The sequence below is a fragment of the Stegastes partitus genome, unplaced genomic scaffold, assembly GCF_000690725.1.
Source record: "Stegastes partitus isolate 25-593 unplaced genomic scaffold, Stegastes_partitus-1.0.2 Scaffold139, whole genome shotgun sequence".
NCBI classification, from domain to species: Eukaryota; Metazoa; Chordata; class Actinopteri; family Pomacentridae; genus Stegastes; species Stegastes partitus.
Genome location: NW_007577870.1, coordinates 73315 through 92309, shown reverse-complemented (window position 1 = coordinate 92309; position 18995 = coordinate 73315). Strand labels below are relative to the sequence as shown.

Genomic DNA, 18995 nt, shown 5'->3' with positions numbered 1-18995 from the left:
GCGCAGGTTTCAGTCAGAGGAGGAATAGCGCTTCAGAGAGTCACGAACAGTTGGAGCTCTAAAAACGAAAGGTGAGGAGCAGATTATACACCTTTATCGGGCTGAATTAAACGTGTAAATACGCTGAATTCATGTTTAAGTGGTCGTTTTAGCTCCTGTGTCGCCGCTGTGACATTAGCTAGCGTGTGTCGTATCTGTCAATTTGCTTCTGCGCAACTTTTAACTGCTAATTCCTGTCGGCTAGCAAACATATTTCTGTGATTTACATGGAGTTATTCGTCCTTTTTGTGCTTGTTTATCCTTCTTGAATGATCCCCAACCTTCTTAGCCGGTTGTTTTACACCCAAAAATGGGCATTAAAAGTAGTTTTAATGAGTTATTATAATAATTTAGACTCTTTTGTCCTTGTTGTGTGAGTGCAGCCTTCTTAAATTATTAGCAAGCTTCCTAGTCAGTTGTTTAACCCCTCAACACAGACATTAAAAGTAGTTTATTGGGTTATTTTTAATAGTTTACAGGCTGTTGTTCTCTTTTCACATGTGCAACCTTCATAAATTAACCTCAGCTTCCTTGTTCAGTTGTTTTAACCCCCAAAACAGGAAGAACATAGCCACATGTATTGAATTATTGCAGTAATTTAAAGCCTGTTGTTGTGTTTGTGCAGCCTTCTTTTATTTATCCATAAATTTCTCAGTCACTTTAAACTTTTAAAAGTAGTTTTAGTTATATATTTCTACAATTTACAGGCAGGTTTTAGTGTCTTTGGTCTTTGTTGTGTTTGTGCAGCCATTTCTAATTATTTCCAACTCTCTTTAACCCCTGAAACATACAAAGTAGTTTTAGTGATATATTTCTACAATGTACAGGCAGGTGTCTGTCTCTTTTGTCTTTGTTGTGTTGTGGATCCTTTCCTAAAATATTCTCAGCCTTCTTAGATAGTTGTTTTAACCCCCAAAATATCCTTTAAGTTAGTTTTAGAAGCATATTTCAGTAATTAAGCTTCTTTCACCGTTGTTTTATTTGTGTGCAACCTTCCCTACTCCCCAAAACAGGCTTTAAAGGTAGTTTTAGTAATGTATGTAGGTCATTTACAAATAAATTCTTCCCCAACCTTCTTAGTCAGTGGTTTTACCCAATACTAGGACCGAAAAGTCTTTTTTTTGATGATATATTTCTTTCATATGCAGGCAGGAGTCTCTTTTGTACTTGCAGCCTATTTAATTTCTTCCCAACTTGCTTTACTTCAAAAGGATTATTTCCTCACGCACGTCTCAATATCTTTAATTTCTTGTTCATGGTGTCTTTTCATTTGTGAAAATAAAGTAAGGTTTAAATCTTTCAGCTACAGTTGTGAGAGTTTAGTAACATATCTGCTTTGCATGAAATTTGAGCGTCTTGGAAATCCAAGGAGACTGGCAAGAAAAGAACCGTAGTTACGTGCCAGTTTAGAGGTCATTCATTTGGCTCAGCTCTGCATTACTCGCCCTTGTGCCAAGGTGCCTTTTTTTTCTCACACCCCCTTCCTAGTCTTGTTAGTCTGCAATCTCTCATCACTTTACACTTAGATGCATGCTTGAAAACAACGTACACCCGCACAAACTTTACTCACAAGGCCTGAACACACAGTAGCATGTACCTGTCAGGTTATGTGTGTGTGGCAGGTAAACTGTGGCCTCTGTGGGCTAATAATACAACGAGGAAGACTTTGCTCTTTGCTTCCTGCGTCTGATATTTATTCCATTTGGAGACGGCGGCAGTCTGCAGTTGCTGCTGTCTCACATTTACACTAAACTTTAAACCACGTAGCCGGTGGTGACAGGATATCTTGGAGAAAACGTCCCCTCTGACTGAACCTGACAACAGATTACTGAACCTGGCTGTTTAGATACAAACAAACGGAAAGGCTTAAAGTGTATTCAATACAAAAAAAAAGTGTACCCGAGCTTTCTAATTGACCCTGAGAGCGCGTGGGTGTGTTTGGAATGAGACATTTTAAACTTTCCTGCTGCACATTTTACTGTTCAGATATTAAACCGTCATCCGGAGGTGATTAATAAGTAACTAGTTGGGAAGTGTGCACCGTCTTCTTGCTCCAGACGGCTACAACCTTGAAAAGTAGGCGTGTTTTCCTTTAGTGAGAAAGAAAGAGAGCTGTGGGTGTGCAGAACGTTAGCTTTTTTGCACAATTATGACTTTGTGCTAAACTGAAAGAGAGAATTTTCTGTTTCCCACAGTTGCAGGCTGACTGATCTCCTCTTTCAGTTTCGGTTTCGTTGGATAAAAATCCCCTCACTGTGTCTGTAGTTGCATCAGACATTAAAGATCAGGTTACATCATTGTTATTTTAGGTACTTTCACATGACGTGAAAAGGAAATAAAGGTTTGGGTTTATCCAAGGGAATGTTGCCAAAGTGCTGTGCCAGCTGAAGTATTTACTACATAAAATGTTGGGGTGTGTACCCGTTTGCACAGCTGTAAATAACTAGAAACCTGACTTGTGTGCCGGGAATAAGCATTTTTAACATTTTGTCTGCTCTTTGACTTTTCAGATGTCTTTCGTCAATGACAAACTGTACAATGGGTACCTGCGGCGGAACATGCCCACCATTGTTAGCAAGGTGAAAGTGAGAGAAATAGTGATCCATCTGCCTTGCCTGACTGCTCACGACCGGGTAGGTCTCATTAAACATCAATAAGTGTAGGATGTTTTTGAAATACTAGTTGAATAACAACCTGTATTGATAGTAGCTAATAGAAGTGCCAACACAATGCTTGAGTTTCTGCACAGACAGCTTAAAATACTCCCACTGGTACCTTAATTATCAAATCGAATGAAGTTTATTGTCATTTTGCTGCAATACACAGTAGTACAGGCAAGATGAGAGAGCGTTTCTTCAGGATCCAGTAACTTAAAGCAATTTAAATAAAGAAGTGTTTGCGTATCTGGATCAGCAGTTCAGCATTATGACAGCTTGTGGTATGAAGCTGTTGATCATTCTGGAGGTTCTTCCTTTAATGTTCCAGAAACGTTTGCCTGATGGCAGCAGTTCAAACAGTTTATGGAGAGGCTGTGGAGCCCCTGACAATGTTCAGAGTCCTGCTCCTGCTACCTTAAACTAAGACTCTCAAATATTAACTGATATAAACACAAGCAGCCACATTTTAACTTTGCCAAAATAAAATTTGTTTGTTGAATCAGGAACTATTTACTCAAAGTATGAGCTAAAAGGATTAGAGATCTGATTATTTGGTTGATGCAAATCTAATGTTAATACTGATAAGATTTGTTTTTAACATACTCATGTAGGTGTTTTTTGAAAATCAACATCAGATTTGCCTATTGTTTGGTAAGTTTTATTATCAATGATGATGGTTACTACTGAAAATCTGTATTACTAGCAAACAAACCTGATTACTGCTGTAATAAAACTGATTGTGTGTGTGCTTTTTGTCTTTTAAAATGTAATTTTAGGAAACTATAGAAGCAAAACGAGAGACTAGTGGGAATTTTGAAGCCATGATTCTTCTTCTGGATTGTCTAAAGAGAAGAGAAAACTGGCCGGAGCAGTTCATTGATGCGCTCGAGGCATGTGAGCATCGCACTATTGCAGCTGATATCAGAAGAGAATACAACGCTCTGAGAGGCAGCAGTAAGTCAACAAATGATTTACCTTGCACCGTGTATGTCATCATAGAATGCAGTATCCCTTTTTCCAGTTGTAAGCAGTCTATTTGTCAGGTTTGCTATCATCTAAGTAGCATGTGAGATAATAAAGAAATATTTGATTCCTAAATAGACTCCTTATCTAAACAACTTAATGCTCTGCCAAGGTTTGCAGGAAACAGTATATTAGAAATTAACAAATACTTTTTGTGCCCCAAAAAAAGTTGCAGCCGCTCAAAAATTTCACTACACTATTGATCCTATATAAATCTGATGGAATGCATATTGCAAATTGTTGCACTAATCACTTCATACTGCAGCCCGTGGGAATAAAATGTTTGCAGAATGCTGTTCAGATGCACGTTACACAGCGAGTTAAGTCTATTTTTGCCTGAGACTTGAGTGTCCGAGGTGTGCATATGATAATCTCTGTTCACGCATGCTTGGGCGGTTCTCAGGCGAGCAAGTGGGCTGTGACCACTGTAAGCTGATTTATACCGCTGAAGCAAAACGGTGTCTCCTTGTCGTCCGACCTTGACAGACAGTTCACAACTCTGCACACTTGTGAGAAACATGTGGGAGAATGCTGACTTTCTTAACCCTCAGTATCTGAGCATGAAGCTCCAAATTCAAAAATGTGACACTTTTAGCTATCAGGAGAAGATATCATGTGTGTCATCTCATAGTTTTTGCTTCACAAATTGATTTCCCACATACATGACCATGCAGTTTTTATTCTGTGAGTTGACTACACAAACAGCACGCACACAGTATCAACAAACAGTAAGATATACATACAGTCCTTCTATACAGTAAAATAAAGTAGGGCAATGGCTCGCTGTCGATGTTAGGGCTGCAGCTAATCTTTATTTTCTTTGCCGATTAAACTCTTGAATATTTTCTCAATTATTACATGAGTTGTTTTGTCTACAAAGGGTCAGAAAATGGTGAAAAAATGTCAATCAGTGTTTCCCAAAGCACAAGACGACGCCCTCAAATGTCCTGTTTTGTCCACAAATCGAAGATATTCAGTTTACTGTCATAGAAGAGGACAGAAACCGGATAATGCTCACATTTAAGAAGCTGGAATCAGATAATTTAGGCTTTTCTTTGAAGAAATTATTCAAACAGACTGCATATTGGAAAAAATGAATACATCTGTTGTTTGCATCTTTCATTTTACCATCTGTATTTCCTATTGCCTGCACTTTTTGTGTCTTTCTAGGATTCATTTTATGTTTACTGCATTACATCACTGTGATAATAAAAGTATAAAATCATAGTCCAGTTTTCCGGCAAGCTGATGCATGGAATAACTTGCTGTATGTTTGAACTTTAGTCCAGCTTTTTTGACATCAAAGACTCCAGTAAATTAGTTAATGATAAATGAATTCCTGTTTAGTCCTTCAGGATTTCACATGGCTTCAGTCACGTGTGGACGTGACAGATTTAAATACCATCGCTGTTTGCTTTGCCCTAGATTCCAACCCCAGCTCCCCTCCAATGAATGTCGTGAGGGCACACGTCCATCCACCACCATCTGACAGTCATTTGCCAATTCCAGAAAGTGGTGCTGCTGCTGCTTCTCCAGCTGAAGCTCCTCCAGCTCCTCCAGAGCCAGCTACCCAGGCTCCACCTCCTCCGGAAACCCCATCACAGCTGCTGCAAGCCACCCAGACCCCAGCAGCAGCAGCAGCAGCAGCAGCAGCAGCCGCCGCCGCCCAAGTTCCCGAAGCAGTTTCCCCACCTGAGCCCGTCGCCGAGCCTCCACAGTCGACTCACATCGACGCGAAGCCTCCTCCATCAACACCTCCTCCGTCCCCTGAGACCCCGCACGCTCAGATGACCACGCCCCCGCTGCAACAGAGGGAGATTAACTCCCATCAGGAGCCTGAGGAAAACTCTGAATCAGATATCCCGGTTCAGGGGAGGTCAGCAAATGTCGAGGTTTTGGTTAACTCTGCGACCACCCCGCATCCAGTCGAGCAGACTGAAACAGGCGCTCCATCCTACCCAGATCATCTCCAAACAGCGCCTGCCACTGAGGAGGAACCCCCACGGAGTCAATCTCCAGCTCAGATGGACTCAGATGAATCCTCCTTTCTCACTTTGACCCCAGCGAAGGCTCCGGTCCAGGACACCACCCCTCCGGTCAACACGATTCCTGCTGCTGTCCTGCAGCCTGAGGAGACTTCTGAACCTGCTGCTGCACAGGTGAATACCAAAATACACTCATTGTAAGACTTAAGTTGTAGAAAAGCAAAAGATCCGATGCATTAAACATCTATAAACACTCATTTTAAGCTTTAGTTATAAAGAAAACCCAAAGGTTCCGTGCACTGTCGGTCTCTGTGGTTCTCAAATCTTCAACAAGCAAAACTAATTAATGATTTAATTCATGAAGTTTACCTGATGAAGACGGAAATGTCATGAATAGACTACAAGTGATCAAAAAATGTGTTTGTTGTTGAGTTTTTGCCAATGAAACCTTCCAGTAAACTGAAATAATTACCTGTTAAGGCTTAGACATAACTGCGTTCGTCATTTATGTGATGGACACAGGTTTCGTTGATGTATTGCATTATACACAATTGGTCTTTATTTCTCCTTTTGAATGTTTTTTTGGTGTTCAGAAACCTTAATTTATTGTTCATATTAGGAAAATTGTTCATAGAAGACCAAAAATGTGCCACAAAACAGAAGAAATACACCAAGTTGTATTAAGAAAATCTCACTTTAGCTCACAATGCCCCTCTGACAGTTTTAACTCATACTTTATTGTTCTACATTAAACTTAGAAATCCAAAGAAGGACAAGGCTCCAGTCTGAGTATTAAGGTTTATTAATATCTGCATTCATATTTTCACTTTACATCCACTACATTAATCCCTTGGAGCGTCTCTCAAATGGTAGCGTGACAATATCCAGCCTGTCCTTAAGCTGCGTAATACATGTACTATTTATATGTTTTTATTCTAAGTTTAGCTTCATCAACTTGCTTCTAACCAGGCAGCTTTCCCATTTTTCCCATCTCTGTTTATCTTAGCAGCTGCACATGCACAGCAACTGAGTCAAATTATAGATATTTAACTATAACGCGATGCAAATGTCGATTATTACCCATTATTCCACCAATAATAAGCAGAATTATCATAATAACTCTATTGTCAATATTAAGTAGGAATATAAACATGGCAAACGTATTTCTGATACTCAGTGTGACTGTAAGTAGTAGTGTTTTCTGTTGGGTTATTACCGTTTAAAGTGTTTGCAGTTCTAGTAGTGTTACTGAAATCAAAGTTAAAGATATTTTGTTGAGCTTTCCTTACGAAAACCCCAAAGCTCAGCTAATTTATATTTACATTGTGCCTATCCTTGAGCCACACTACATACATTAAATGGATCCCCCCCATCATAAAACATTTTAGAAGCAGATGTTCACAATGTTCATTGTTTGCTGGCATGCAGTTCATCTTCTCTCTTACCTCTGCTGGCACATTACTGCATTTTTTTTTTGGCACGTAACAGCCGCCAATTGTCTGTCATTGGAAGGGTGTGAAACGTTTGGCAGGATTGTGTGTCAAACAGCCAGATGTTCATACTAACACAGGGCAGACAAATAAAACGGGAGCTCCACACGAAAACCATAAAAACGTTTCACCGTAGTGCTGCTAGTGGCCTCGTCCTCCACCTTTTCATGAAACCCGCACCTCTGACATCACTGTACAAACATCAATCATTGGTTAATGTTTTCTAAAATGTCAAACTTTTAATATGTATTGATTCTGAATATCTGCAATGTTTGTAATTCTCATTCATACACTTACTCTTCTCTATGACATCTTGTGTTTGACCTTATTCACTCTGACTGAACAGCATTTTGTTATACAGTTAGAAAGAAAGCATGTGTAGAGTCTCTGCAAACAGTTTTGGTTGATAAAGAAGACAGCAGGATTTGGATTTGAGGCAAAAGAACACAAAGAAGCAAAAGCACAAGTGAGAGATTGTATGACGTGTACATGACCTCAACTGTGCATTCATTAACTCTTTGAGCCCCAAACAGTTTCTGGCTGTTTATGCTCCCGTCACATTTTAACTCCCGACTATACAACATCCCGTACCTCTGTGGCAACAATACGACCATGGCCAGTTTTTTTGCTTTTTACAAACAGTTTTTAGTGTAAAAACTGTGTATTTTTGGTCAATTTTTAAATAACACATGCAGAATAAAGTGATTTGAATGAAATATGATTGGAGGGAGACAGTGAAGTTGAAAATCTGATGATTGTCTTTGTTTTTACAGTTTTTGGCTTTGATAAATGCTTTCATTTTGAAGATTTTCTTCTATTTATAATAATAATTATAATTCTAACAATAATAAAAGATAACTTGGGTTTCAAACCTACTGGTTGCTTTTAGGATTCAGAGTTAACATTATGTTTGCTCAGTTCAGCTACCCTTTGGGGAAATAGTCAGTAATGGTGTTTTTACCAAAATGCATTATGAATCTTTTTAATGCCAAGTCACATTTACATGCTTGAGAGTTAAAAAACTACACCGGTTCCTTTAAATGTAAAACTTTTAATTTGTCATCCTTTTCCTCTGCAGATTGTTGAGAGCAGCCCGCAGACTGAAACTGCAGCTACAACCTCCCCTCAGCCTGATGCTGCTGCGGCTGCTTTGGTGAACGCCTCCCTTAATGATGACGACTCTGTGTGTCTCAGCAAGCCTGGACAACTGGTCAGCATCCAACCAGCAAACCACACCAGTCCCACTGTCCCTGCATCCATGGTGCTGGTGGAGCCCTACTCTGGTAACAGTGATCGTCTGGAAATAAGCGAAGCTGCACCAGACGTCGTGAGCTCTTCTGCATGCTCCGCTGTCGAGAACACCGATACAGCACTGCCATGCCAGGAGAACGGCATCGCCCCTAACCACAACGAACCCGAGGAGAACCATTACGAGTCTCCGTCTGAGAGCTTGGACATGCAGGAGGTTCAGGAGAACGTGGTGCATGTGTCCGAGGTGCCGTCCATCCTTAACCAGGGCGGCCAGACCCCGGCGCCGCAGATTCAAATCAACGGCGAAGCAGCCAAAGAATTCACCTCTGCACCTCCTGCTGATACCGTATCGGGTTCCTGTGAACCTGCAGCGGCTGATATCTCACTCGTGCAGAATTCAGACGACAAGACGGCTCTTCAGACCAATCTCAGCCGGTCGCCTAACACAAAGTACGTTCTGACTGCTGTGGGAGTCGGTGCCTGTGCCCTGCTGGCGGCGTGGAGGTTCAAGAGTTAAAGGAATCTAATGCGTTTAATGACGATAAAGAAGATACAGAATGGGAAGGCATGAGGCAACAGTTTAATCATTACCTATCCTAATAATAGCTGGCTTGTAAGACCTTTGATCATGTCATTAATTACAGATCTGTGGTTGTTTTATCTTTTTACTGTTGAGAGCAAAAACCAAATCTGCCCTTCGTGGTCTACTCGGGGTCACTTCATGGACCTGGGTTGAGATCTCAGGTAATTCCTGCACTTGCTGGAAATGTGTGGTTTTTAAAGGTACACTGCAGTCGTTAAGTAATGATTGTGTGTTCTCTCGTCTGATAAGCCGAATCAGACTGTGAGAACTAGTGTATCATAAAAGTGAATTTTATTGGACTGGGGAAGAGAGAAAACCAGCAGGTCACCAAACTCTGTAAATGTCCTTTTCCTGTCCATAGCAGGAAACAGGGCTGTAAATGATCGCTATTGCACTGTCTGTATTTATTTGTAAATATATAAATATATATACACACGATATGGAAATCCAAGTATGTATTTTAAGAGAAACTGATGTGTCAGAAGCATTCCAAAGCACTCGTGATGTTTCAGATATTCAACAAAGAATCAGTCAGCTGAACCCCTGCAGAGTTATTTTACATGCTTAGAAAACTCCCGTATTTTTATAAAAACCATTGCACTCCTTAGTAGAGATTTGTCTTTTTATGGCAGCAGCCCCCAGGTTATTTCTAAGCAGGAAAGCGTCTTGCATTACTATGACAAGTCGTATTGTCATTAGCTGCGTATTTTTTGCGGGGTGGAGTTTATTTTGTGATTTTTGAGGCTTGTTTCTTTTTTTCTTAATGCTTGAAAATGTAAACGTGTAGTAAATGTTACTATACTATAGTAAAAATACTACTGTACTATAAAAACTATTTTGCTGAACTTGGTGAATTTGGTCCTCAGTGGACCTTTTTAGGCGACCAGCGATCTGCACAATTCACTGTGGGCTTTCTGGCATTTTATTTGTTGATTAGAAAATGTAGAAACATGTTTGTCTGTCATGGAAGGTGAGAGATTTTTATTGTAAATAGCTTTGTCAGCACAGGAAAAGGTTAATTTAGAAGGTTTTGCACATTTTAAGAGCGTATTTGAGCTGCACAGGTGGAGATGAAATGTATTTTGATTATGGCTCACGTGTAAATTGTAATCTGAGTTCAGTTTTAACTGACATTTTATGCACTGTCTCTAGCTATGCACTGCAGCAATCATCAATAAACATGAAATTATATTTAAAAGTTGATTTATTGAATGAACATGTTGAATGAGTAACTCTGGGGGAAAAAAAGAAAGCCATGTCTTTTTATTGGATTTGCATCACAGAACAATGGTGACAGATTATTAGTCAGGCATCCATAAGTTATTTTCACTGAAGACATGGTTGCACGTCAGCATTCAGAAATGACTAATGGCTGAATTTCGGTTTAACTTCAGACGGATGGCTTTGTTCATGATGCCTCACTGTCACAATGTCATGGCATACTGGTGCACAGATCCATGTGATATGTTTTGAATGTGCAGGAAGTTTTGAACATGAGCAGAATTCTTGCTGAAACACATGAGCTGTTAAAGTCCAAGGGGGTTTATGAATAAAGGAAAATGAATGAATGTATTACTGGTGTCAAAAGGTGCCACATGCACATCCGAAATAAAAGACACAATAGAGGACAGAAGACTAGATTTTACTTATGTGTGTTAAATCAGCAGGGATATTAAATATGAAAAATTGATCTATGTAATGCATATCATCAGTTGTGACCTGGTGCCTGAAATTTGTCTCTTCCTTCATATAAATCAGCAATTTCAACATAAACTGAAGCAGAAGAGGCTCAAGTTGGTGCATATAAATTCACCAGAATACAGGAAATTAATTGTTTAATGGTCAAAATTTCTCCCCCCCCTTCTTACTGTGAAAAAAGTATTTACGAAAATTATGATTAAATATAGAGCAAAAGACATTGCTGGCTCATTCATATCTCTTTACTTGACTTCTGAATGTCTCATTTCAAGATTCACCAAAAATCTAACATTTATTCAGACTGTGGTAATTGTGTCATTGTGTTAGTCTTTAGTGTTTACACAGTTTACATAGAGCAGATAGGAGATGAGTGGGGAAGCGAATTAAAAATGCAAGCAGTAAAATATATAATATCCCAGTATAATGTAAGTTGACTACAAGAACAGTCTCCTCACCACCACTCCGCACTAATCACAAAATGAAATCTTCTACAGCAAGCCCTGGTGGAAAAAAAAAGAAGAAAATGAAACTAACTTTTGCATAAACTGCTGTCATTTATTGCCTTTCTGAGTTAGACATCAACCTCGCTCAGCTGCTTTAAACATTTCTGTCTGCTTGTCTCTATAATCTGTAACTTCTTTGACTGCATTCACAATATTCACTTGCAGTTTCAGGCCAGTGTTTATTGGAATAATATATAATATATTCCAATAGTATATAGTGTGTACAGTCACTTTTTTTCCCCCTCAAGATTATGTTAATGTTTTTTTTTGTTTGTTTGTTTATGATTTATGGCATTATAAATTTGTTATGCTGCACAAAACACACCTTTGAACCCCCAGTGACTAAAAATGTGACAGTAGCAAAAACGAAAAGAGACACAAAAACTGCTAGGAGTTAAGAGGGCTATTATTTGTAAGTATTTTTCTGAAATCTTAACTATAAATGGTGCTAGTTTCATCTCTCCATGCATACAGTAAAATTCAAGAAAAAAAAGTGACATCAGCCCCCTTTTGTGAACTGTTTTCCTGCTGCTGGATTCCCCCTCTGATTGGTCCAGGCGCCCGTCAATCATCCGCCGGCCCCGCCCCCGTCCGTATTGACAGCGAACATAAAAAGGACATGTAGCCCCGCCGTTTGAAACGACACACTTAGCCACTTAGCTGGCTAATTAGCTAGCTCGTTAAGCCTCGGACTCCATTGTCCTCATAAATCATTGACGTCTAATGATTTAACTCATCGCGAACCCGCGGCATTTATGTAGTTAACTGGTCATTTTGTTTTTCGATGGCGTTCAATGGCCACCAGCGCGACGATGATGCTGTCGACGAAGACGAAACGCCCTCGAAGCAGCCGCGGTCCAACAAGGAGATGCCCGGTTATTTCCGAAACGAGCCCGGCAGCGAGGCGGCCGCGCCCGCGGGAAGGGCCACACCCGACCGGCGGAGCTCCAACTCGACGGCGAGGCATCGGAGCGACTCGGTGAAGAAGACCAGGCCGCGTAGGTGTTTGCTAGTGTGGGCTCTGGGTATTTACTGGGGACGAAGGGGTCCGCTGCATGTATACAGAAATCAAAGGCGTTCCCCTTCAAAAGATAGCCAGCGCCGATGTAGATGCAACAATAATGTATAGGGTTTTTTTTGTTTTATTTTTAAATGAACCGAAATTATTGTTTAATGTAGTAATATGACATTGACAGTCTGTGTGGCGTTGGTGTTAAATGTAATATCGGTAGTGGCAGTAAATAGCCAGAATCTATTTTGCAACAAGATGGCGTTCGCGGTACACACTGTACTGTTGCTTGTAAGGATGAAGCTGCTCACCATTACCAGCACTGAGACATCATCTCCACTAGTCCCCACTGTCATCATGCATTATCATGTTAGAAATGTGTGTTTATTATCATGCAATGTCATGCATTTTATTATTTAAAAATAATCTTTTTTTTTTTTTTTTGCATATATTATCTCACATAATGCAGCATTTCCCTGGTTTGGGATGGACATTGGAGGCACTCTGGTGAAGCTCGTCTACTTTGAGCCCAAAGACATCACAGCAGAGGAGGAGCAGGAAGAGGTGGAGAATCTGAAGAGCATTCGGCGCTACCTGACCTCCAACACTGCCTATGGCAAGACTGGCATCAGGGACGTGCACCTGGAGCTGCAGGACCTGACGCTGTGCGGCAGGACGGGCAACCTGCACTTCATCCGCTTCCCCACGCACGACCTGCCGGCCTTCCTGCAGATGGGCCGCAACAAGCACTTCTCCAGCCTTCACACCACCCTCTGCGCCACCGGAGGGGGGGCGTACAAGTTTGAGTCTGATTTCCGTACGGTGGGTGTGCAGTTGTGCTTTTTTCGGGGGCGGGGGTTGTTTTCACAGGCAGTGAAGAGACACAAGGAGGAGATTGAGACAATTGTGAGGTTATAGCATGTTCCAAAAAGCAGTTAGATGAAGCACTCCATCTTGACAAATCAAAGCAGATTAATTTTCCGGCAATAAAACATCAGTTACTGTACTTGGACCAGTAATTACTATGAACGAAAGCCTTGTTGTTGTAGTAATGTGGCCTTAAAATATGAATAACGTGCTGTATTTTGAAAGAAATAGAAAAAAACATCGTTTGTAGTATGTTTCTTCTTTTTAGCGATACAAACTCCTGTTGAATTGTAATTAAAGTTCCTGTTTTCTGACCCTCCCTGCATTCCCTCCTCCCCCAGTTTCCTGCCTCTGTGCTCCCCTAAACCACATCCCCTTCGTGAGGATGTTATCCATGCTCTCTTTTTCTCTCATAAAACAAAGATGGCCGACCTGCAGCTTCACAAGCTGGACGAGTTGGACTGCTTGATTCGGGGGGTGCTGTACATCGACTCGGTGGTGTCCAGCGGCCCCTCAGAGTGCTACTACTTTGAAAACCCCACCGACCCAGATCACTGCGTCCAGAAGCCCTATACACTGGAGAACCCTTATCCCCTGCTGCTGGTCAACATCGGGTCTGGGGTCAGTATCCTGGCCGTCTACTCCGAGAACAACTACAAACGAGTCACTGGGACCAGGTAATAACTAGTTGGATGCTTGAGGGTGGAATTTAAGATTCTTAACAGGCTGTGTGCTCATGAGTGAATTAGAAAATATTGTGCTAACATGCATTTTATATCTTTAGACTTCGTATATCGGGGAAAATAACTGTGATATAACTACATTTTCAGAAATTCAATCAGATTTTGTTTAGGATGCCTGTGCAGAACCTTAAAGCAAATCCATGGGGCCCCCTGCAGCTTGCCTCAAGTGGACTCTGCTTCCCTTTTTTTCCCCCCTATTTAATGAAAGTTTTAATTTATACAGCGCCTGAGGCTCTTGTATTGTTTTGCTGAAGAGCGGGTCCCAGTGGGTGTGCAGTGGCTGCAGGGGAGCACGTTTAAGCAGCAGATTTTTCACAATAAAATCCAACAATTGTGTATCAGAAATCTGTTTTTTTAGTTTTAGTTTAATGCATATGCACACACGTATTCCATAAACTGTCCACTTTTTATGCAAGAACCTACTACAGGACATGAAGTGCAGATGATGCATCTAATCAAAAACTGAGTCAGAAACCTTTTTTTTTTTTTCTCATCTATTAAAAATACCAAACTTTGCATTATGCAGGCCAGCGAGCTTTTTCAGCCGTTCTGACCCACAATCCTCTGCACAGTGGAAGATGCATCGTATACGTCACAGTGTCTCGCTCAAGTATAAACAAGGTTCAGCCATCGACACAGCGCAGACAGACGGCCGCTCAGTTCATACTGCGGACTGCGACAGATATATGAGCAAGACGAGCAAAGCTTTAAGCACGAAGCAGCGCGTCTCATCGTTAGGATACTGCATGCTACAGTGTGTAATTTGTACGGGCAGCTGCAGTACGTTCTGAAAGAAAAAGAATGCTATTTGAAACGCAGGGCAGCTCCAACTCATTGAGGGATTTGCAGGAAGGTGCAGTCCGGTCGAGTGGGTGGTCCGTTTTGTGACGTCTCCCCTCCGTGTCTCCCTGGTGCCTTTGTGTGAAAACTAGCAGCTTTTTTTTTTTTTTTTTTTTTTGAGTCGCCTGTTGCGCAACCACTTCCTTTTACCGAACTTGTCTATTGCCTCAAAATGTCTTTTTTCTTTTCTTCCTCTGTTATTTTGATCCAAGTTTAGTTCCAACTTTGAAATATGTTAGTTAAACTGAGGGTTTTGTTGTTATTTTTGGTAAGTATTCTTTTTTTTTTGTATTCCCTCCCACTCTCATTCTGTCCACTGGTTTGTTTTCACATGCGGTTTCTCTGTCTGGTGGATTTGAAAGGGACTCGTGAATGCTTGGTTCTGCCTCGACATAATGGCCCTCTGTTCCCTGTGCTGAGTAAGAAGCACTCGTGTATTTGAATCAGGAGTGTGCATAATGTACATAATCTTGTTGAAGTGGTGATCTCTCTTCGCCTACAATTTTAGACCCTATTTTACACATTGCATTGGCGCAGTTTAAAATTCCTGGAATCACAAGTGGCTTTGTCGCTCTGTGTGTCGGCAGCCTCGGCGGTGGGACCTTCCTCGGCCTGTGTTGCCTGCTGACTGGCTGCTCTACTTTCGAGGAAGCCCTGGAAATGGCTTCTCAAGGGGAGAGCACCCGTGTGGACAAGCTGGTCCGGGACATCTATGGAGGAGACTATGAGAGGTTTGGACTGCCGGGCTGGGCTGTGGCCTCAAGGTGCGGTTCACAGCTGCTTCTTCTGTTTCTTACTGTAGACCACGAGCCTGTTTGTGATGGATTCCAGCATAAGTAGGGCTTTAATGAAGCGAGGAAATGGCACAGCGCGAAATTTACTCCATTTCCAACATCAGGGGCGAAACGAAAAGGCTTCAATTTTATGCATTTTAAACAAGAAACTTCCATCTGTTAGTACAGTTTCAAGTGAATACCAGCATCTTACAGCAGTTTTCATTTAGCCAAGTATGTTCTGATGCTGTCTCTGTCGTGTGTAGCGTTGCTGCATGTGTTCTCCTGAAATCCTAAAAAGATAAATCTTGTTTTGTTTTGCTAGTTTTGGCAACATGATGTCCAAAGAAAAGAGGGAGTCTGTGTCCAAGGAGGACCTGGCCAGGGCAACACTAGTCACCATCACCAATAACATCGGCTCCATCACCAGAATGTGTGCTCTCAATGAGGTTAGTGAACGCCACGGTATGTGATGAGGAGTTTGGTGTTTTTCTTGGTGTGCAGGGATGGCACAAGAGGAACGATGATGACAGAGTGATTAGTAAAGAGGTAAAGTGTTGAGATAGTTGCCACATAGCAGTGGACTGCAGCAGGTAAGTAGCTGATGAAATTTTGACAGCAAAAGGTTTGTCACAGTTCTGAACTGAGTCACAATTAGACCTTCAACATACAGGAAACATCTTGATGCAAACGTTATTACAAAGCTACCAAACGCTAAAGTGTGGTGACACATTTGGTGATGGTTCCTCAGTTCCTTTGTCCAGACAATGTTGTTTATGCAAGTGCTGGAGAAGATTTTGTCCAGATCTGTCAGTCCTGTGGTATCGTCTGTTCCCCTCCATTGTTCCTGTCATCCATTTCCTCTTTGCATTCAGCCTCTTTACGGTGCTGCCTTGTGGCGTCTTGATCAAGCAGCATTGTACAGGGCTATGAAGGCGTAGAGGAGCTGAACTGCATCATTCACACGGCTTTCACAGCATAAAGAAAGCAGAAAAACCGACAGGATTAGGATGTTAGTTGATTTAGCAGGAGCATGTTCTTTATTTATACATTTAAGCTCAGAAAGGTCTGTTATTTCCTTCTGAAGGTGCCGACATTGTAGGAGAAAATCAGGTTGCTTAGCTGAAATGTTACTGTTGCTTTCGTGGTATCTCTTGTCATTTGTTTATGCTCTGCCCATTCTCTTTCTTTGCTAAGAACATCGAGCGAGTGGTGTTTGTGGGGAACTTCCTGAGAGTCAACACCCTCTCTATGAAGCTGTTGGCTTATGCAATGGACTACTGGTCCAAAGGCCAGCTCAAGGCCCTCTTCCTTCGGCACGAGGTACGTAACTCTACCCCTCAGAAACCAGAAATAAAATAGAAAAGTCAAAATAGTTTTATTTCGTTTTGTTGCGAGTACCATGAAAGGTTTACTTCTCTAATTTTATTATGCCACCCTGTGTTGCAGAACTTGAAATGTGGTTTCTTGTGTTGATAAACTCAGTGATTTCTGACTCCCTCTTTGTGCTGTTTCTGTTTTTTTGTTTTTTTTTTAGGGTTACTTTGGTGCAGTCGGAGCCCTGTTAGAGCTTCTGCATCCGTCCTAATCCATCCTAACTACATCCAAAGAAGTACTTGTCAATCTGCTGCAAAGACCATTAGCACTTTAGACTGTTCACAATCAATTCCACAGTGGGTTGTTGCGCCAGCCACCCTCCAGGTACTGGTCAACTTTGGTTGTGGTAGGCACACATTTTGGAAGTCCTGTTATGTTCTCAGAAATGAGGCTGGTTTGTAAAGTGACTTTTTTTTAGTTTTTCTTCACACGTCTGCTGTGGTGGTCGGTGGATGCAAGTCGGTTTCCTGCCTTGAAGTTTTATGCAGCAAAGCAGACAAAGTTGATTGTGTGCAGGAATTTGCAGATATGAGCCAGAGTTGGTCTGAAACATCTCAAGGAAAATCACCAGGGTTGCCTGAAATACTTATTTTAAAAAGTACTTGTCATCAGGTAGGCTTGTCTTGTTGACTACATTTCCCCCTCAGTGGGTGTCGGGTTCTGGGCCAAATATTTGCAACTACTTTTAACTGTTTATTTTAGCTGACTTGGGCACCAGATGGATGGAGGTATTTAGAGACTGTGACTGTCAGAAAGTAGTTTCAAATGCCCACCTTAAGCTTCCAGAGCCAAAAATTGAAAATGCGTGTTCTAAACTCTGATATATTCAGTTTGAGTTCAGAATTGCAGTAAATCTTCACATTTAGGAAGGATTTTTGTGTTATTTTTTGCTAGAAAATTGCTTAAATTGTAATGATTGTCACATGATCAGCTATTGTTCGATTGATTACCAACAGTGTGAGCTCTACGTAGTTCTAAAAATGCACGCTGTTGAAGCAAACACCGCCGGTTACTCTTGTAAAAGTACTGGCTGTTTTCAGGATTCTGTAACTGTATGGTCCGGGCTGAGCTTTCATCCACCTGGTTCTCTTGCCAGAACAAGCTAGAACACTGCAAAATCCTATATGACCACTAAATCTTAACCTTTTATTATCTGTGAGCATTTATTCATTGTCACTAATTGGATTTGAGCTGACGTTGTGAATGGTGAATTGTATTTAACAGTTACTGCAGAAAAACCAACCAACTTTTTCTCACTGTGTCACATTTCAAGTTACATTTAGTTCTCACTCATAAACTGTTGGTTTAGAATCAGTTTAGCGTTTTTAAATGGTTTCTGTACCTATGAACGGTAAATATTTCACTGTTACAGTACTTAATTGAAATCTCAATGCTTGTAAAGTTAATGCACCCGTTTGTCTTACTGATAAAACTGCACCATCATCTGCACTGCTGAAGTGCCCTCAAGCCATTGCATCCTTCTACTTGTACAGATACCTGCACAAATAGTAGAGGATGACATTAGGGCATAAGGTCCTTGAATTTCCCAAGATTCAAGAAAAAGTCTTTGATGCAAAAAAAAACTTGATGCAAACTTCCAGAGGAGGTGACCCCAGACCACTTCCCTCTATGTTTAGTGTGTATGCACTCGTGTCCTGGCGTTTTCAGTTTAATTCTCATCTTGGTCCAACAATCCTCCTGAGGGTTCAGCTTTTGATAAGGATCTACAAAGAAGACCATCTGATGTGTTACTTGTTTGTTTCATTTAATCCGTCCCATTTTGATGTCCTCTCGTAGTTCAGTATTCAGTCCGTCTATGATTTACAGGGACCACAGTAAACCCTAAACTACCTAATAAAGACATTTCACTCACTAAATGGTTAGAGACAGTTATCGGCTGTCAGCTACTGGAGATGTTGCATCTGCAAGTTGTACATACAGCAAGTTGAGTTTAAATTAAGTGCCTATAATGTTTTCTATAGAATACAACACTGTATTCAGCAATGTGATTTTAAGATTAGAAAAACTGACGTGTGTTTCTAAAGGTTTCCCTCTGTTGTTTGCTTGTACGTTGCAAAGAAAACTTTGTACTTTTTTGTAACAGAGCCATGTCACATTTCTTATTGGATTTCCCTATTAAATAGGATCTCTACATAT

General features: G+C 41.1%; 2 protein-coding genes across 5 annotated transcripts; both read left to right on the top strand.

The window, feature by feature from the left end:
• On the top strand, window positions 1-10226 carry mavs (mitochondrial antiviral signaling protein). Of its 3 annotated transcripts, XM_008278952.1 has the most exons (6): window positions 1-71; window positions 2550-2672; window positions 3473-3650; window positions 5145-5878; window positions 8273-8502; window positions 8542-10226. In XM_008278952.1, exons 2-6 carry the CDS (start codon window positions 2550-2552, stop codon window positions 8960-8962), a joined length of 1686 nt encoding a protein of 561 aa, XP_008277174.1. In that variant the 5' UTR covers window positions 1-71; the 3' UTR covers window positions 8963-10226. The 3 variants fall into 3 exon arrangements, with proteins under 3 accessions (XP_008277174.1, XP_008277175.1, XP_008277172.1); XM_008278953.1 differs by having other exon boundaries at window positions 5229-5878; window positions 8273-10226; XM_008278950.1 differs by having other exon boundaries at window positions 8273-10226.
• Window positions 10227-11831: 1605 nt separating this feature from the next.
• Window positions 11832-18995, top strand: pank2 (pantothenate kinase 2). Of its 2 annotated transcripts, none has more exons than XM_008278949.1 (7): window positions 11832-12227; window positions 12708-13060; window positions 13529-13782; window positions 15276-15419; window positions 15787-15910; window positions 16659-16784; window positions 16999-18995. In XM_008278949.1, exons 1-7 carry the CDS (start codon window positions 12014-12016, stop codon window positions 17047-17049), a joined length of 1266 nt encoding a protein of 421 aa, XP_008277171.1. In that variant the 5' UTR covers window positions 11832-12013; the 3' UTR covers window positions 17050-18995. The 2 variants fall into 2 exon arrangements, with proteins under 2 accessions (XP_008277171.1, XP_008277170.1); XM_008278948.1 differs by having other exon boundaries at window positions 15276-15452.

What these genes read in the sequence shown, in the direction of transcription:
- mavs (XM_008278950.1), top strand. Translation starts at nt 2,550, where the DNA reads ATGTCTTTCGTCAATGACAAACTGTACAATGGGTACCTGCGGCGGAAC. An exon ending in GCCTGACTGCTCACGACCGG is followed by an intron (nt 2,673 to 3,472) that starts GTAGGTCTCATT and finishes ATGTAATTTTAG; the next exon opens with GAAACTATAGAAGCAAAACG. An exon ending in CTGAACCTGCTGCTGCACAG is followed by an intron (nt 5,879 to 8,272) that starts GTGAATACCAAA and finishes TTTCCTCTGCAG; the next exon opens with ATTGTTGAGAGCAGCCCGCA.
- pank2 (XM_008278948.1), top strand. Translation starts at nt 12,014, where the DNA reads ATGGCGTTCAATGGCCACCAGCGCGACGATGATGCTGTCGACGAAGAC. An exon ending in AAACGAGTCACTGGGACCAG is followed by an intron (nt 13,783 to 15,275) that starts GTAATAACTAGT and finishes GTGTGTCGGCAG; the next exon opens with CCTCGGCGGTGGGACCTTCC. An exon ending in GAATGTGTGCTCTCAATGAG is followed by an intron (nt 15,911 to 16,658) that starts GTTAGTGAACGC and finishes TTCTTTGCTAAG; the next exon opens with AACATCGAGCGAGTGGTGTT.